The 16,133-nt window shown below is 40.4% G+C and overlaps 1 protein-coding gene across 5 annotated transcripts in view; it reads right to left on the minus strand.

Moving 5' to 3' along the window:
* Positions 1 to 16,133, minus strand: part of NCAPG2 (non-SMC condensin II complex subunit G2) — a 50,309-nt gene that overhangs the window by 22,708 nt on the left and 11,468 nt on the right. For all 5 annotated transcript variants that reach the window (XM_087917876.1, XM_087917878.1, XM_026718327.2 and 2 more), the window contains 8 exons: positions 15,776 to 15,870; positions 13,900 to 13,969; positions 6,462 to 6,548; positions 6,004 to 6,099; positions 5,779 to 5,904; positions 4,697 to 4,876; positions 2,834 to 2,986; positions 1,254 to 1,473 (listed from right to left, as the gene is read on the minus strand). In XM_087917876.1, coding sequence (XP_087774002.1) covers positions 1,254 to 1,473; positions 2,834 to 2,986; positions 4,697 to 4,876; positions 5,779 to 5,904; positions 6,004 to 6,099; positions 6,462 to 6,548; positions 13,900 to 13,969; positions 15,776 to 15,870 — 1,027 coding nt within the window. The remainder of the gene's footprint in view (positions 1 to 1,253; positions 1,474 to 2,833; positions 2,987 to 4,696; positions 4,877 to 5,778; positions 5,905 to 6,003; positions 6,100 to 6,461; positions 6,549 to 13,899; positions 13,970 to 15,775; positions 15,871 to 16,133) is intronic.

Consider the following 16,133-nt stretch of genomic DNA (forward strand, 5'->3'; position numbering starts at 1 on the left):
CAGACATAAAGCTACTGGCCCAAATATTGCTTCATTTAAAAAGTAGCATACTATATGTACACTTCAGCAAAATAAATAAAAGCAATTTAATAAATGTATACAGCTGTTTAGATTAATATTTCATCAACCGTTTTTCTCATTAGGAACTTCCACAATTTGTAAATAGTTTTGAGCACGTTCACATCTGTATAACTTAAAACCACATCAAAATAAATTATTTAAAATGGGACTGTAGTTATCCCCCAAAAGCTAATATGTTGAGGAAAAGTTAAGTATTGTTTTCATTTTAAAATATGCCTGTCCAGTAATTAGCACCTTTTATGCATGCGTTACAATCAATTTGTTGTTCTTTCTTCCCAACGCATTCAGTTCAGCCCAGAATTCCTCAGAAACAATTACTGTCCTTGATCATTTACAAAAATGCAATAGAGGGCTTCTTTGTGAATGTGTGGAAATATAAGTGTTCAACACACAAGCGTGATGGAGCATGCCTATTAGTCATAAGAGTCATGAAATGGGTCAGTCACATGGCTAATGATTTTTCAATGTTTCTGTGACAGTTATTAAGCAAACTCTGTGGTGGTAAATGCAAAACCATGATAATTAAGTGAACATTATAGTTGTTGAGCAAGCCCACTGTTCTCTATGGCGTGATTCTGCAGCAAAACTATCTGTCAGGGTTCCAGAAAACCCCTTAAAAACTCCAAGTTTTTCCTCCAAGTTTCCTTTTATTAGAGGAGGTTTACTGGCACATCTGGGAAATCCCGAATCTGAAAGTTCTGGATTTCCCTCCAATAAGTAAAAACTTATAAATCCATCCCCTGCACCCATCATTCTATCACATGCTCCAGTCATCATCCATCCCAACTTGGCACATCCCTTCAACCACTACACAGCCAGGTGCAGGAATAACTTGACCTTGACTTTAAAGAAGAATGCTATTATGTCTAACCACATACACTCCATAACCCCACCCCTCCCCACTCCCATCTTCCCAGGCTCAAGAATGTTGCAGCGTGGAAGCTGATGCTAATATGGCTTCCAAAGCTGACACTATTGTAAAATGTGGTCATAAATATGGATATGTTGACAAGGCATGAAGTGTGGTCATGTGACTACAGAAAGGGGGAGAGTAGGTCACAACTAGTCATTAGGTCACTAAGGGATCAGCCGCAAGTCAAGAACTACCTGTAATACACCAATAGTTCCATATCCCAGGTGAATATCTCAAAGGTTGCTTTCTACAGAATTACCTATATTGGTTGGACTAGCATATTCGTGAGCGTATTGATAGAATGTTCTAGCTGCAGATGCATTCATTTGGATGAGTGACACACAACGTTCACACCACACTTCTGGTTGACTGATGGGCAAGAATGAGCCGATCAGAAGATTTACTAGCCGCCGTGACACAGGCCGTGTATCAATCTCAAGGCGAGTTAAGAGGTGCTGTACAGGACAAATTTTCCAAAACTGATTGGAGAGGATGGGAACGGGAGAGAAACAAAGTTATTGTGATTAAATTTGATAGGTGAAGTACCTTCAGATGAACTTCCTGCTGAATAATTATATAAGATCCTGCATTCTTAGACAAATTCATAAACTGTCTCTTCTGTCCACAAATTTTTACAAACCTGTTCCATGAAAAGCAGCCTACATTTTGCAACGTCAATTTGTCTTTTACTGTTTAGGAATCAAGACAGTTTATCTGCCTTTATCTGCATTGTACTCATTGATTTTAGATTAGCCATTTGTAGACAGAACATCATAGCAATATTATATCAATGTCCAACTTAGAGCTGATACTATATGCAGTTCTCGACTTATGACTACAGTTAGAACCAGAATTTCAATAGCTAAGTGAGGTTATTGTTGTGTCTGATTTTACCTTTTTGGCTACAGTTGTAAATCATGTGGTTGTTGAACAAATCCGGTTTCTTCCACTGACATTAAAGCTGCCTACAAAAGTCAATACATGCTAAGTGTCCAAATTTTGATCATGTGACCTTTGGGATGTTGCCGTGGTCATGTAAGGACCAGCTGTAAGGGACTTTTTTCACTTCCATTGTAACTAAATGAACTTTTGTAAGCCAAATACTACCTGTAATTGGGGTCTACCTGTATTAGATAGGAAAAATACTTTGTTTTCCAACCATGAAAATAAGCATAATTAACTATTTGGTCCTTCATGGCCAGAGTTCTTTTGATATTGCCTCCGCTAAGGTAGCCTATATTTAACCAAGGGATACTTCAAACTTTGCATTCTGACTCAAAAACCAGTTCATTGTTCAATTAAATACTGTACAGCTGTATTAGAATAATTGCACATCTTCCAGGAATGAGGTCTGGACCATAGAGACTTCTATTAGATAGAATATTTTACTGATCTGGCTTATTGATATAGGGAATAAATCAACAATATAACCCTGACTTATTTTCTGCCCTCTCAGGTTATTCAGTGACATCTCAAACTCATGCCATCCTTCAGCAGGATGCTACTTTACAACTAAAAATAATTTGAATCTCTTGCAAAGAAAGAGCACATGATTTCAAAAAATAAATCATCAGAAATATAATCAAATACTACTGTTTAACTGTTACCTTACTACTGGACCTGCCATAAAGATAACTGCTAACAAGACTACAGGGAAGAAAGAATATTGTAAGTTCTTTCGTATTGATTAATTTAAAAACGTAACAATGGCAAATTGTTTGGGGTGAAATGTTAATGAATTCTTTGGACTATTTTCCTTTTAAAATATTGATGAATGCACCCACTTCAGAATAAATTGCCTAGTTTCTGTCTGCAGCCTAGCAAACTAATTTATCCCACCTTTGCAGCCTTCGTGGCCTTAATTTTCAGCAACATATCAACATATGCCACCCTAACTTTCTCTGAATTGTCATGGAGATTGTATTTCAGGATTGGCAGAAGCTGTTCCAGTAATGGGTGACTCAGTACATTGTCCAAAATTATAGGCAAGCACTGGAAGAGAAACAGAAAAACATCAATAAAAGGTTATCACAAGAAAACAGGGCTACTTGCATTGAATCTATTCTACCTGCCAAATACCTGAAGCTAAGAGGACAGAGTCTGGGGAATGAAAAAGAGGCAAGACAATCCATTTTTATTAAACATGTCATTTAAATGCAAAGTAGCATGTGGGGTGAGGGTACAAATTCTCTATTAATTCTCTTCAAGAGAATGTGCTAGTGAAGCAGAACAAAAAGATCAGATATACGGATAAAGGAATCTTGAACTAATGTTTTAGAAGGTTCTATGTCTAGCTTTTATGTTTTATTTCGGGTTAAGGTACCCATTGATCCAGAGTTCTTGAAACAATATTGCTTGGATATTAAAATTCTAATGAAATAACAGTTCACCAACACTTTGCAGCATGCTTTTGATTTACGATATGCTTCCCGTGGCCCTACTTTGAAGATTTTTCGTTTTCTTAAAAAGGAAACGATGCTACAATACCCAACCTAGGGAGGTGAGTAGATTCATCTTAGCCAGTGGAAGCTTAAGAATACTCATCATTCAAGAGCAACAGCTTTGATGATAACTTTCCTAAACACAGACCGTCTGTTGGGCAATGTAATGTATGGACAAACAACAACAATCAAGCTCAGGGAGCAACAACGACCCTAAAGATCAATTTGCTGTGATAATCTTAGATAATATAATATATATAATATATATATAATCTTAGATAATAATATACACTTAGATAATATAGCATTTTGCATCTATTGCAGCAAACCAACATCCATAACCAGAATTTGGTGTTGTGCAATGATATAGCCTACCATGTTCAGAACATTATTTCATGCTCACCAGAAGCTACTAGAGTCCTCATCTTACAATCATTTGTCTAATGACTGTTCAAAATTACTATGGCACTAGAAGAAGTGACTTACAACTAGTCCTCACCCTTACGACCACTGCAGGATCCCCAAGGTCATATGATCGTAATTGAGGTACTTGGCAACTAACATGTATTTATGGCAGCTGCAATATCCTGGGTTATGTTACTGCCATTTGTAATCTTCCCAGCCAGCTTTCAACAAAAAACGTCAGCGGGGGGAAGCTCGAATTGCTTAAGGACCGCATGGATTTAATAATTTCAGTGAATCATTGAACAAAGATGGCAAAAAGGTCATAGAATTGAGTGCAACTCACTTAACTGCCTTGCTTAGCAATGGAAATGATTGTCCCAATTGTGGTCATAAGTTGAGGACTAGGTATACATGCAAACTAAAGCCCAAGTGCATTAAGCAAGTGAACATTTGCCGTTATCTTGCATGATGTACCGTATTTTTCAGACTACAAGATACACTTCCCGCCCTGCCCAAAATGGGTGGAAATGCCTGTGCATCTTATACAGCAAATATGGGCCCATTTTTGGCCTCCCAAAGCCTCCGTGCATCCCGTTTTTGCCCTACCAGCGTCGGGGAGGCTGAAAACAGGACCCGCAAAGGCCTCCAGAGGCCAAAAATAGGCCTGTTTTTGGCCTGCAGAGTGCTTCTAGATGCCGGGAAGGGCAAAAATGGGGCACATGGAGGCAAAAAACTATTTTTTTCTTGTTTTTCTTCCTCTAAACCAAGGTGCGTCTTATAGTTTGAAAACTACAGTAATTTTCTTCAAGGATAGATGGTAATGGCTAAACAAAAGATGCTTTATTTACTCTCTTACTTTAAAAACGGCACACCGCACATCAGCAGAACTTGCATCAAAAGCAAGATCTTCAATCAAAGTTTTCATAAGCTGAGCAAGCATCACTGCCGGAATCAACTCCCAATATTTATACGTTATTTTACTAACTGCAAGTACTCCTGTTGAACGGATTAAAGGTTGAGGATCGTCTAAAAGAATCTGCAAATAAAATTCAAGTAAACAGCAACAATACTATGATATTCACTCTATTTTGCATTTAAATTTTTCTATTTTGCATTTGCATTGCTCCTTGTCAACAAAATGCTGGAAACTATTTCATTATTAACTTGAATTGGTTTCATCTTCTGGTATCTTTCCATTAGCAGAAGAAACAATGAGCAGATGGGCAAAAAATTAAGCTTCCCTTTCTGCAGCTGTACAAATCTGATCTGGAAAATTCAGCAACCACCCCTTGGACCTGATCTAAGGAGGTTACATGTAAAAGAGAAGAAGGAAAGTGCTTATAATTCTGGATGTTGTCTAACATTTTTAGACATAATGTACTAGTTTTGTAGCCTGCCATACCTATAGAATATCAGAGTTCCCATAGTACAAAATATATTTATATATCAGAACCAATAAACACTGAAAGTTTTTAAGAAGAGATTGGACAACCATTTGTCTCAAATAGTACAGGGTTTCTTGCCTGAGCAGGGGTTGGACTAGAAGACCTCCAAGGTCCCTTCCGACTCTTGTTATTCTGTTATGTATAACTTACTGCCTTCAAAATATCTCATAATCTGTACTTTATTTGTTACTACTTTATTTGTTACTACTGTTAGTACGATGCTCATCAGAAATTTATATTCTGAACCAAGAAGACTATATAGTGCAGAAGAATGAAATAGTATTCAGTATTCGGCTGATAACTTTTGGATGTAATCCCCATGCTAAGAAATATAGAAATATTCATTTATATTACCCCCCTTTTCCTTTGAAGCATATAGAAAAAGAAAATCTAACTGACAATGAGAAGGAGAGGAGAGGAGGAGGGCTATCCAGATAATGAGACACACAAAAATTAAATAAAACTTTGTAGGAAGAATTTTAAAAGTACTTACAAAAAGTTCATCAAATTGCCTCTGGATTTCCTTTTGCAAATCTTTTGTGTTAAACCTGGGATCCAGAATAGGGAATGCATCACTAAAAAGTAGTGCTGCATTTGAACGAATCTCAGAATTCCTGGCCTGATAAAATACATGTACAATTTAATTTTAAATTAAATTTAGTCTAGCTTTTGAAAATTATCTGGTCAAAAGTAGGACAGTTTGATAGAAATACATTACCTTCAAAGCTCTCCAAAGAATAGGTTGATAAAGTCTATAAAGAACTTCTTCGACTCCTTGGCGACATTTATTTTGTTTGTGGAAATAGCTCAGTATCTAATAAACAAAAATAAATAAAAATAATTGAAGAGATTAGCTCCAGCCAATTTTATTCAGCTCTTTGAAAAATAGGACTCACATAATACCTATAGATGAAATTTGCAATGTTCTGCAGAATAGATCTCTATCATGTGTATGGTATATATTTGCTTTCCCTTTCAAGTAACATACATAAATGAAATACAGGTGTGTCAACCAGGAAGAGAATCTCACACAACTAAGTCTTGGTAGCCAAGCAGCCTTTCCCTATTTGCTAAACGACAGGCTGTTCTAAATCAAGAATTCTTTCAAAACTGATGTTGAGAAGGAATCCCAAAAGCTGGCCTGGAAAGAATGGCTTGGAATAACAAACCCCTCACCTCTCGCACTTTAGCATGTAGGGGGGATTTCCGGGGAAGATGAACCGCATGATGCATGAAATCCTGAATGCAGCTATATTCAATTACCTGAAATAAGAATACACATCCTGCTAAATATTCAAAAGTTGAAAAAAGCACTTTAAAGAAACAATCATGCTGACTTCCAACTTGCTTCCGCAATGGCCCTTTTACAAAGCACATTAAGACTGGGTCAAGAAATCCTTTTTTCAATCAATTTAACTATAAGGAGTCTTTGACTTATGGCCATAATGGACCCTCCCCATTACGGTCCTAAGTGATAACAGTCATAAAACAGATCAGTAATGTGAACGACACTGTTTTACTATGGTTTTTGCAGCAATTATTAAGCGAGTGCCGTTATTGTAAGTGTGAACATCACTGTCATTAAGCAAAACCATTGTTTGGCATGGCAAGACTTTGCTATAAATCAGAAGCATCAGTTTCAGACAACAAGTGTTGTAAAATGTGGTCATATGACTGTGGGACATTGCCCAGGAGGGGACCATCAGAAATTTGGATCAGGTGTTGTGGCCCACCGGCGGCTGACAGAGCTGGCAGCAGAGTCGGACAGTAGTGAGGAGGTTGGGGAGGAACCTGGGCCAGTCTCGGAGGCTAGGGAGGGCTCGGATGAGGGCATCGGAGGCAGAGATGGGGCCCGGGCAGGCTGGCAGTCATCAGTTGCCTTCACTCAGATAGCAATGAGTTGGGGGAGTTTCTGGAACTGTTTCCCAGCCTGTGCATGCGCAGGGCTACCAGAAGACAAGAACAATTGAGAAAGCAGGGTCGACTCAGGAGTAAGGCCACATCTCGGAGATGATCGGCCCCTCCCATAGGACATAAAAGAGGAGCGAACAGGAAGTGACCTTTTGCAGGAAGCAATTAGTTCGTCTCTTCAATTCAAGCTTTGAAAAGTTCTGTTTGACTCTGTGTCAAGTTTGGCCTTGCCCTGCATTTGGCAATTAGTTCTCTGGCAGCATTCCAAGTGCGATAAGGTGGGTGTTTATAAACATTCCCCTGAAAGACTGTTTGTGAAGACTTGCAGGCTGTGAATGAATGTAATTCACAGCTGTGGCAATAAAAAGAGGTTTTGCCGGAACGAAGATTGTGTTTTATGCTTTCTAAGGAAGCCTAGATCAGAACATCTGGTTTCAGATAGTTGTAACCTCAAGCAGTCACTAAGTGAACAAGTCAAGGACCCCCTGTATGTCTTGAGCCTGCCTCTATTGAAATATAGTTACCAGCATTAGGGACAATTTCATTTTTTCCCCATTTTAGGACATTTGCTTTGCCTTTCTGCCAAGATGTTGAAACCACCTGTCATGCCCGTCAGAGTCTGAATCCGAGGAAGAAACCGAACAGCTGAGAGCGAATGGGAGTGTGGCTACGTTGGCTGTGGAGGAGTCTGGGGAAGGGCAAAGTCTGGCTGGGCAGATCAGGGGAGAGATAGAACAAGGGAGAGAAAGTTCAGAGGAAGGCCCACCCCCTCTTCATCCTAGGGCACGCAGAGAGGAACCGAGAAGAGAGCAACGTGGGTTGTGTGACTTATGGAGGAAGGAAAGGCCCTGATTCTCTTCATTAGCCACACATGGGATGAAAGTTTATAAGAACTGAATGCTGACTGCAGGGGCAAACATGAGTTTATCCTGTGTTGTCATTGCTTATCTGTGATCCTGGCGTCTTCCCAACTGTGTAAATTTTGCCATGCCTTCACATCTGGAATTCTTGCTCCTGCCCTGTCCAACTAATTACCTCAGTTTGGCTTGATTGGACTTAAAGTTACAGTTTGTGTTGACCATGTTTTAGACTTAATTCCCTGCAGCCCAAGGCTGTTCCTGGGAGTTTTTCTCTAGCCAGAAGGTAACCTGGACATTGGGGGCAAAGTTGGAACTAATAAAGGGATTCTTATTGATTATCTGACTGTGTTGCCTTTGTGCCAGGCCCCAGGTCATCGCACCGCCTTTATTAAATATCTTTTTACTGAATTGTTTTAGAGCAGTGGTTCCCAAAGTGGGTGGTATCGCTCCCTGGGGGGCGGTGGCATGACTTAGGGTGGCGCTAAGAGGCAAGGGGGCTGGCAGAGGGGCGCTAGATTCCAGCCACACCAAAAAAAACACGCGGCAGCTGGAGGTTTTTTTGCAGGGACAGGGGATCAGCACAGCACTGCAGGCGGGATTCACCCTTCCCACCCCGGAAGCTCTGCCTGCACTGAGCCACATGGTCCAGGTTAAGCCAGCTGCAAGGAAGGTATCCCGGCGGCTGGCGGGATGGACCCACAGTGAGGCGGTTCTCCCAGCCTGGTCCATTGATGCCTCCGAGTAACCCAGGAAGCTCAATGTGTGATGCCCAGAGCCATAGAACAAGAGAGATGGAAAGCCAGGCTTCTTCCCTGGCACCACCAAGAGCCTTCCGGTGGCAGCCGGAGACGAAGCCTCCTCCGCGGGCAGACAAAAGGGTTTCTCTCGGGTGGGGTGTGAGGAAGGCATATGCACGCCCCCTCATTACGCCAAGATTTCCAGCAAAAAGGCAGCCAGGTTTTGAAAAACAAAGGAAAACCTCTGGCTTTCATGGTAAATCATGGTTAGCTAAAGCACAGCATAAGTTAACCTAATTATTTGGTTTAGATTAACGTTAACCTATTAACCATCCTGATGGTTTAGGTTTGTATCGTAAAATTACACCAAATTGTAAGTTGTTAACCACACCTTCAGCATCTCCAGTTTACACCGGGCTAGATTTCAAGATACATGGTGTATGAGCGGCATTGAGAGCTAGGCAGCATTCAAAGTTCATAAATTATTATTGATCATAGAAAGAAAGAGGTATATAAGGAATATCTTCTAAGATGGTGACATTTGTACTGTATAGTATAGTATTTTCACGTACTCCTTCCATCTTTGTTTGATCTCCTTTGAACTGGTTACTATCTGTCCATTAGCATCCTTTACTACCCAATTTGTGGCTGTGACCTCCTTCTGAGTTCAGAGAATTTTTGGATAACTTTCCTTGGGTTTCCATGTCTGTTTCTTCACCGTCTTTACAGATATTGTTCTAATACTGCTTGTCTCTGCTAATAACTCTCTGAAATTCTGTGGTCTTTGTCTTTAATTTTGACTTAGAAACGGGGAAACCATGAATTGCTCAATTGGGGATTAAAGCTGCCTGGGTCACTCTCTCTTAGGCCAACCTACCTAACAAAGTTGTTGTGGGGAAGAAAGGAGAGAGAACACAGCTTTCAGTAATATACAATTAAGGTGTGCTATAAATATAGGAATTAAATAAAATTGATTTCATTCCAGTGCCTATCAATGAGGTTCAGCAATTGAACCAGTGTAAATACCCTTTCCTATTTGCTACAGCAAATATCACAGATAGTCCTCAACTTACGGCCACAATTGCTCCCAGAATTCTGCTGCTAAACAAGATGATTAAGTGAGTCATGCCTAATTTATGCAGTCTAGCCGCACTGAAAAAAACTCGTGGCTGCTACAGGCATTTGTGACAAGGGTGATGTGGGCTGTCAGGGAGCCCAGCGACAACAATGGCTCCGCCCTGGATTGCCTTCCGTGGCAGCCAGCTGCGGGAGGAAGGTAAAGTCATGGTCATGGGACGATGAAAGAGGCAGTCATGGGGGAGGAAACAGGGAGATTAAGGGCTTGGACCTCTGAAAGCGGAAACGGGGTGATGCAGGATTAGCTCAGGCCTTTGACAGATTAGGCCACGCCTCTCTGGGCAGAAAATAGGTAGATAGGTTAAGGAAGAGATATTGAGAGAGGGGGAAAGAGAGAAAGAGAGAGAGAAAAGAAAGAGAGAGAGGGACAAAGAGAAAGGAAAGAGAGAGAAAAAAAGGGGGAAAGAGGGAGGGGGGAAGAAAAGGAACAGACAAGAAAGAAAAGAAAGCAAAAGAGAAAGGAAGAAAAGGGATAGATAAAGAGGGGGATGGAAGGAAAGGACAGAAAGAAAGATAGAGAGGAAAAGAGAGAGAGAAAGAGAAAAAAAGAGAAAGGGAATGAGAGAGAAAGAAAGAAAGAGGGAGGGAGGAGAAAGTGAATGGAATATGGAGGGAGGGGAGAGAGAAAGAGAAAGAGAGGGAAAGAGAGAAAGCAGAGACAAAGAAAAGAAAGAAAAGGGAAAGAAGAGGGAGAGAAAGGAAGAAAAAGGGTAGACAAAGAAAGAGGGGGGATGGAAGGGACAGAAAGAAAGAAAGAAAAAAGGGAGGGAGGAGAAAATGAATGAGATATATAGTCCAACCACCTGTTCCAGCAGGGCTGTGTGTGTGTGCGTGTGTGTGTGTGTGCGCGCGCGCGTGCGCGCACATGGCTGTCAAAACTCCCAAAACAGGTCAAGTAGCTCTGAGGAGGCCAGTCATTAATTAGAACACTTACTAAGCAGCTGGCCATAAGCGAAGACCACTTATATTTGGTTTGCCAGTCACATGGTCACGTCCACCGAGTCACATGACGACCAAACCACACCCATCCGGTCATGTGACCAAGCCACGCCCAGGCAGCGAGTCACACTCACCCAGTCACATGACCACCAAGCCACGCCTACAGAACCAATTGTTAATAAATTTCAATCCCACCTCTGGGTGGGGGGCACTGAGGATGAGTTTGTAGCAACCAAGTGGACTGAAAAAGTTTGGGAACCACTGTTTTAGAGTATGTCAAGTAATACTGCTCTGTAATAGCTTGACCACATTTTTAATTTTTGTCTGGTTCATTTTACTAGTTTAGTTTGGGGCTATTTATTCTTTTTTCAATGAAGATATACAAGCAGACCTCGACTTACGACCGGTTACTTAGAAACTGTTCAAAGTTACAATGGACTCCCTGGGAATATTTATGACCTGGTTCTGAAGTTCTGAGGGCTGCAGTCACAGCAAACCCCCATAGTAAGTGTTCAGCAACCAGCCTGCATTTAATGGCCATTTGCAACATCCCACATTCACTTGACCATGTTTTACATTTTTTTTCTGAAAAAAACAGGCATTATTCTGGTTTTCAGCAAAACTGGCCCCACAGGGAACAATGGGTTCACTTGTTCACAGAATTTATTTAACAACCACAAAAAAAAGGTTGTAAAATTGGATCAGCTGTATGTTGACCAGCTTTATGATCATCACGACTTGCAATCGCAATGGTCAGGACTCCATTACTGCCATAATTCAAGCACTACTTGTAATCATCTACCAACAGGAATTATTTATTCCTCTACCATGCTACCACAGAAGTCACGCACCTCAATTTCAACTTACTTAGGTTTAATGCTTAAATCTATTCTAAACCATAGTTAAGATCATAATACTAGGCTCAAGAAACATTTGGGTGTCTGAAGAAGCGACAGCAGCAGTGCCATCCCAAAATAGTTACCCAAGAAACATTTAGGTGTCTGAAGAAGCGACAGCAGCAGTGCCATCCCAAAATAGTTACCCAAGGATAGATATATTTACAATTTAGGAGTTCAACCTTTTTTTATTAATGTTTTAATTAATTACTTGTGAAAGGTTTTTTTTTTTTAAATTGCTTTTTCCTTGGTAGAGGCTGGGCGTTCATCCTAATCCATGCAGTTTCTATTATCTTGCATATAGATAGTCTTCAGGTTCAGACTGGCAACCATTTGAAATTACAACAGAACTCCTTGGAGGTACTTACAATCACTGTACAAAAGAGACTTTGATTGCATGGTCAGCGCCACTATTCTAATCACCATCCCTCCAGATTCCCTGTGACCCACACAGGGGACAAGCCATCATTTGTTCTCATCAATCCCCCTTTTAAAAGTAACAACTGCCAATTTTCCTAAAAGCTCTTTTGCAGATAAAATAACGTTCTGCAATATTCATATCCAGCTTTTATATATATATCTTAACACGGGAAAAGACCCGAACACGCCAAGACCTGCATACCTGTACCCGTGAAAATCTATGAAAATATGTATGTATGTATGTATGTATGGTATTCAGCTTTGTTCGGGTATTTTCCCATGTCATTATAGTTGTGCTTTTAAAGTTGTAGCAACGTTTGTTTATTGAGCAAGTGTTTGTGGTAGCTGGAGGGCCCAGGGTCATGAGATCACCATTTGCAAACTTCTCAGGGGCTTCTGGCAAGCAATGTCAATACATGGTTTCATTTAATGGCCATGTGATTCACATAACAACTGCAGTGATTTGCTTAACAACCATAACAAAAAAGAAAGGTTGTAAAATTGAGTGTGATTCACTTAATAACCACACCACTGTTGCTTAGCAACAGAAATTCTTCTCCCAATTGTGGTCATTGGTTGAGGATACCTTTATAGGTGTCTCTATATATATGTGAATGAGATTTCCAGAAAAGTTTCCCTTCGTGTAATGCTAAGACAAATTTTTTTAACCATGGTTTATTGAACAAGCCATAATTGCCTGGGCTCCCATGTCAAACGAAAATAGGAAATCAATGTTTTAAAGCCCCAAATACATTGCATTCATACCAATAACCATTCAAATGCAAGCTTAGTATGTTACATGAATCCAGCTATTTGCCACTGTGAGACACCTATAAAGGTATCCTCAACCAATGACCACAATTGGGAGAAGAATTTCTGTTGCTAAGCAACAGTGGTGTGGTGGTTATTAAGTGAATCACACTCAATTTTACAACCTTTTTCTTTTTTGTTGCGGTTGTTAAGCAAATCACTGCAGTTGTTATGTGAATCACATGGCCATTAAATGAAACCATGTATTGACATTGCTTGCCAGAAGCCCCTGAGAAGTTTGCAAATGGTGATCTCATGACCCTGGGCCCTCCAGCTACCACAAACACTTGCTCAATTTTGATCACATGACCATGGGGATACTGCAATGGTGGTTAAGTGTGAGGACTGGTCCCACTTTGTTTGTGTTCTGTTATAACTTCAAATGGTTCCGAAGACAGCAAGGACGAGGGCGAAAACGACCCAATGGTGAGTGGACCGGTACCCCCTTTCGTCTTCCCAATATGGCTCACAGCCCCAAAAACAGGGACTCAGGGGATTTTCCAAGCCTTAACAGATTCAGGCTGTACTAGATGCCTAATCACCCTAACCACGGCTCTGAAACTGGGGATTAGAGCAAAAGGGTTGGACCACCCGATCTGGTTCGAACAGGCCAATGGTTCCCTATTGGGAGGAGCCTATGCCACACACTTAACCGAATCAGTGAGGCTAGAGCTAGCGGATCACTGGGAAACAATTCAATTGTAGCGGTCCCCAAAATGACAGATGCAGTCATACTGGGACTCTCCTGGCTAGACAAGTGGGCAAAAATGTAAATCAAGGACTATCTGTATTGATATGAACACTGAAAGTACTCCCACATCTGGAAAAGAAACATGTTAATTGTTTCTTTATTTTTTGCTTAAACCCATTTTGTAATGATAATAATTATTCTGAAGCTTTTTACCTCTAGTATTTCCCCTGAACTTTTCTTCCAGGCTCTGAAGTAAACCTCAGCAACATGGTTCATCTGGGACCTGGGTCAGTGAAATAAAAGACAAAGTTCAGCGAACTTACAGTGAAATAAAAGACAAAGTTCAGCGAACTTTTTTTAGATTCAGAAGGCATCCAGGCCTTTTGCAAATTAAAATTCTAGTTCAGCACTTTTGAGAGCTGGTAGAATATAAAACAATTTGGCTTAAGCCTCGGGATTTCATTTTATTTTATTTTTTGTTGCGTTCCTATAGCCTCTAAATCTAAAATTACTATATCTAGTAAGTGCTCTGTTCAAGTCTCTTCACCATCTCACTCTGCATCTTCTAATAATACATTTATTTTCTAATATTTGTGAACACGTGCTTCTAACATTTTAGCTCTTCTTCCTACTTCTTCCTAATCACGGTTGAGATAAATCCTAGTAATAGTTCGCAAGGCTCCTAAAAAAACAGCTACCTTTAAAGAAGCATTTGTCATCTTCACACATTCGCCATTTTACGTACCCAAATAGGTAAGGCGAATCTCTCTGCAAATGGAACACTAAGCATTTTTCTGCAAGTTATTAGCATGAGGGTGGAGGTTCATTCTCTGAGCTTGCGGGTTGGTTTCCGAACATTTAATTATCAGGCTAAGTAACACCCTTCAGCTTATTTATTTATTTACTGAATTTATATTGCTGCCTATTTGCCCATGGCAACTCGAGGCGGCTTACACAATGTAAAACCATATTTTTTAAAAAATATAAATAAAAACTAACAAAACGAATCAAATAAATAAAGTACAATAGAACAAAATCTGGAAAAAATAATTAAAAAATCACCCAACTCCCACCACCACCCTGCCCCGATGAGAGCAGATCACGCGAGCCATTTGATGGGCTCTATCCCGCTCTGGGTTCCCCAGCCCCATTCAGACAATATCACTAAGTATTCTTCTATTAATAAGGACTTTAAGTGTGGGGATGTCAAGTGAGGATCTTATAATGGGTCAGCTGTGAATCATCAGTGGTCATCTTGTGATGGGCGGGGTTGTCAGAGTTTTTTCATCAACTGGAATAGAGCTTAGTAAGAAATGAATGAATAGGTGTGGCAATAGACCAGCCAATGGGAGCTGAATTGGAAAGTGAAACTGGAAGTAGCCTGGCTTTAGCTCTAGTCTCTGCTCTCAATTTTGAAGCTGCTGGTTGTGTTTTGCTTGTGTTACACTGGAAGAATCTACTATTGGTATTGTACATTTTACTCATATTATCATGTATATAAAGAAGTTAATGAATCCTGTTGAATCAGTCATCTGTGTGTGCTTTCTGGATTTGAATTTCTGCTGCAAAATAATAGATTACATCAGGTCAGGGTCATTGGGAGGTGAACTGTTGGAGCAGAGTTGTGTGGGTTATTTGAGAGTCAGCGCTGTGTCTGGCTGGCTCTACAGTTGATTTGGATTCTGAGGGGTTCGTAGGTCAATGTGTCTGTTGATGGAATTGCTTGTGGAGTGCCAGGCTTCAATGAATTCACTAGCATGGCCAGTGGTTTTTGTGTTACTCCAATCAAAGACCCACACTTGACACACCCAGAAGAACATTGACATCCCCTAAACTCCACTGAAGATGTTACCTAGCCAGGTAACAAAACGTTCGGAAACCAACCCACAAGCTCAGAAAATAAACCTTCACCCTCATCCTACATCTGAGCTACAGATATTCGCCACTATTGCAAAGTTATTAGTGTTTCAAATTGGTAAGCAAAGATGGGCAACGTGGCAAATTATACAGATTGCAGGACTTGCCCATTGCTGAAACACCAGAATTAAAGAAACCCCCAACTCACCTTCTTGATAGAAGAGAAGCTTACCTAGGAAAACACAGGAGTTGATTTTTAATAGTCCCATGTATCAATTTAATGAAATTTACATTCCATGTGAAAAGAAAGCTCAAGAATCTTCTCCCCTGGAAAAATAGCCAGACAATATCACTTCTTAAGTAGATACAAACTCTTTTAAATTCAGTAACAGGTGGTTCTTGACTGACAACCATTTGTTAAAGTCACCAAAGTTACAACACTGAAAAATTATCACCATTTTCCACGGTTACAGCATCCTCATGATTTTGCCCAAGGAGCTGCTGATACAGTTCTACACAGGAGTTATTGAGTCTGTCATCTGCACCTCTATAACTGTCTGGTTTGGTTCTGCAACCCAACAGGACAGACA

Source organism: Pseudonaja textilis, chromosome Z (assembly GCF_049901715.1).
Source record: "Pseudonaja textilis isolate UNSWEBS1 chromosome Z, rPseTex1.2, whole genome shotgun sequence".
NCBI classification, from domain to species: domain Eukaryota; kingdom Metazoa; phylum Chordata; class Lepidosauria; order Squamata; family Elapidae; genus Pseudonaja; species Pseudonaja textilis.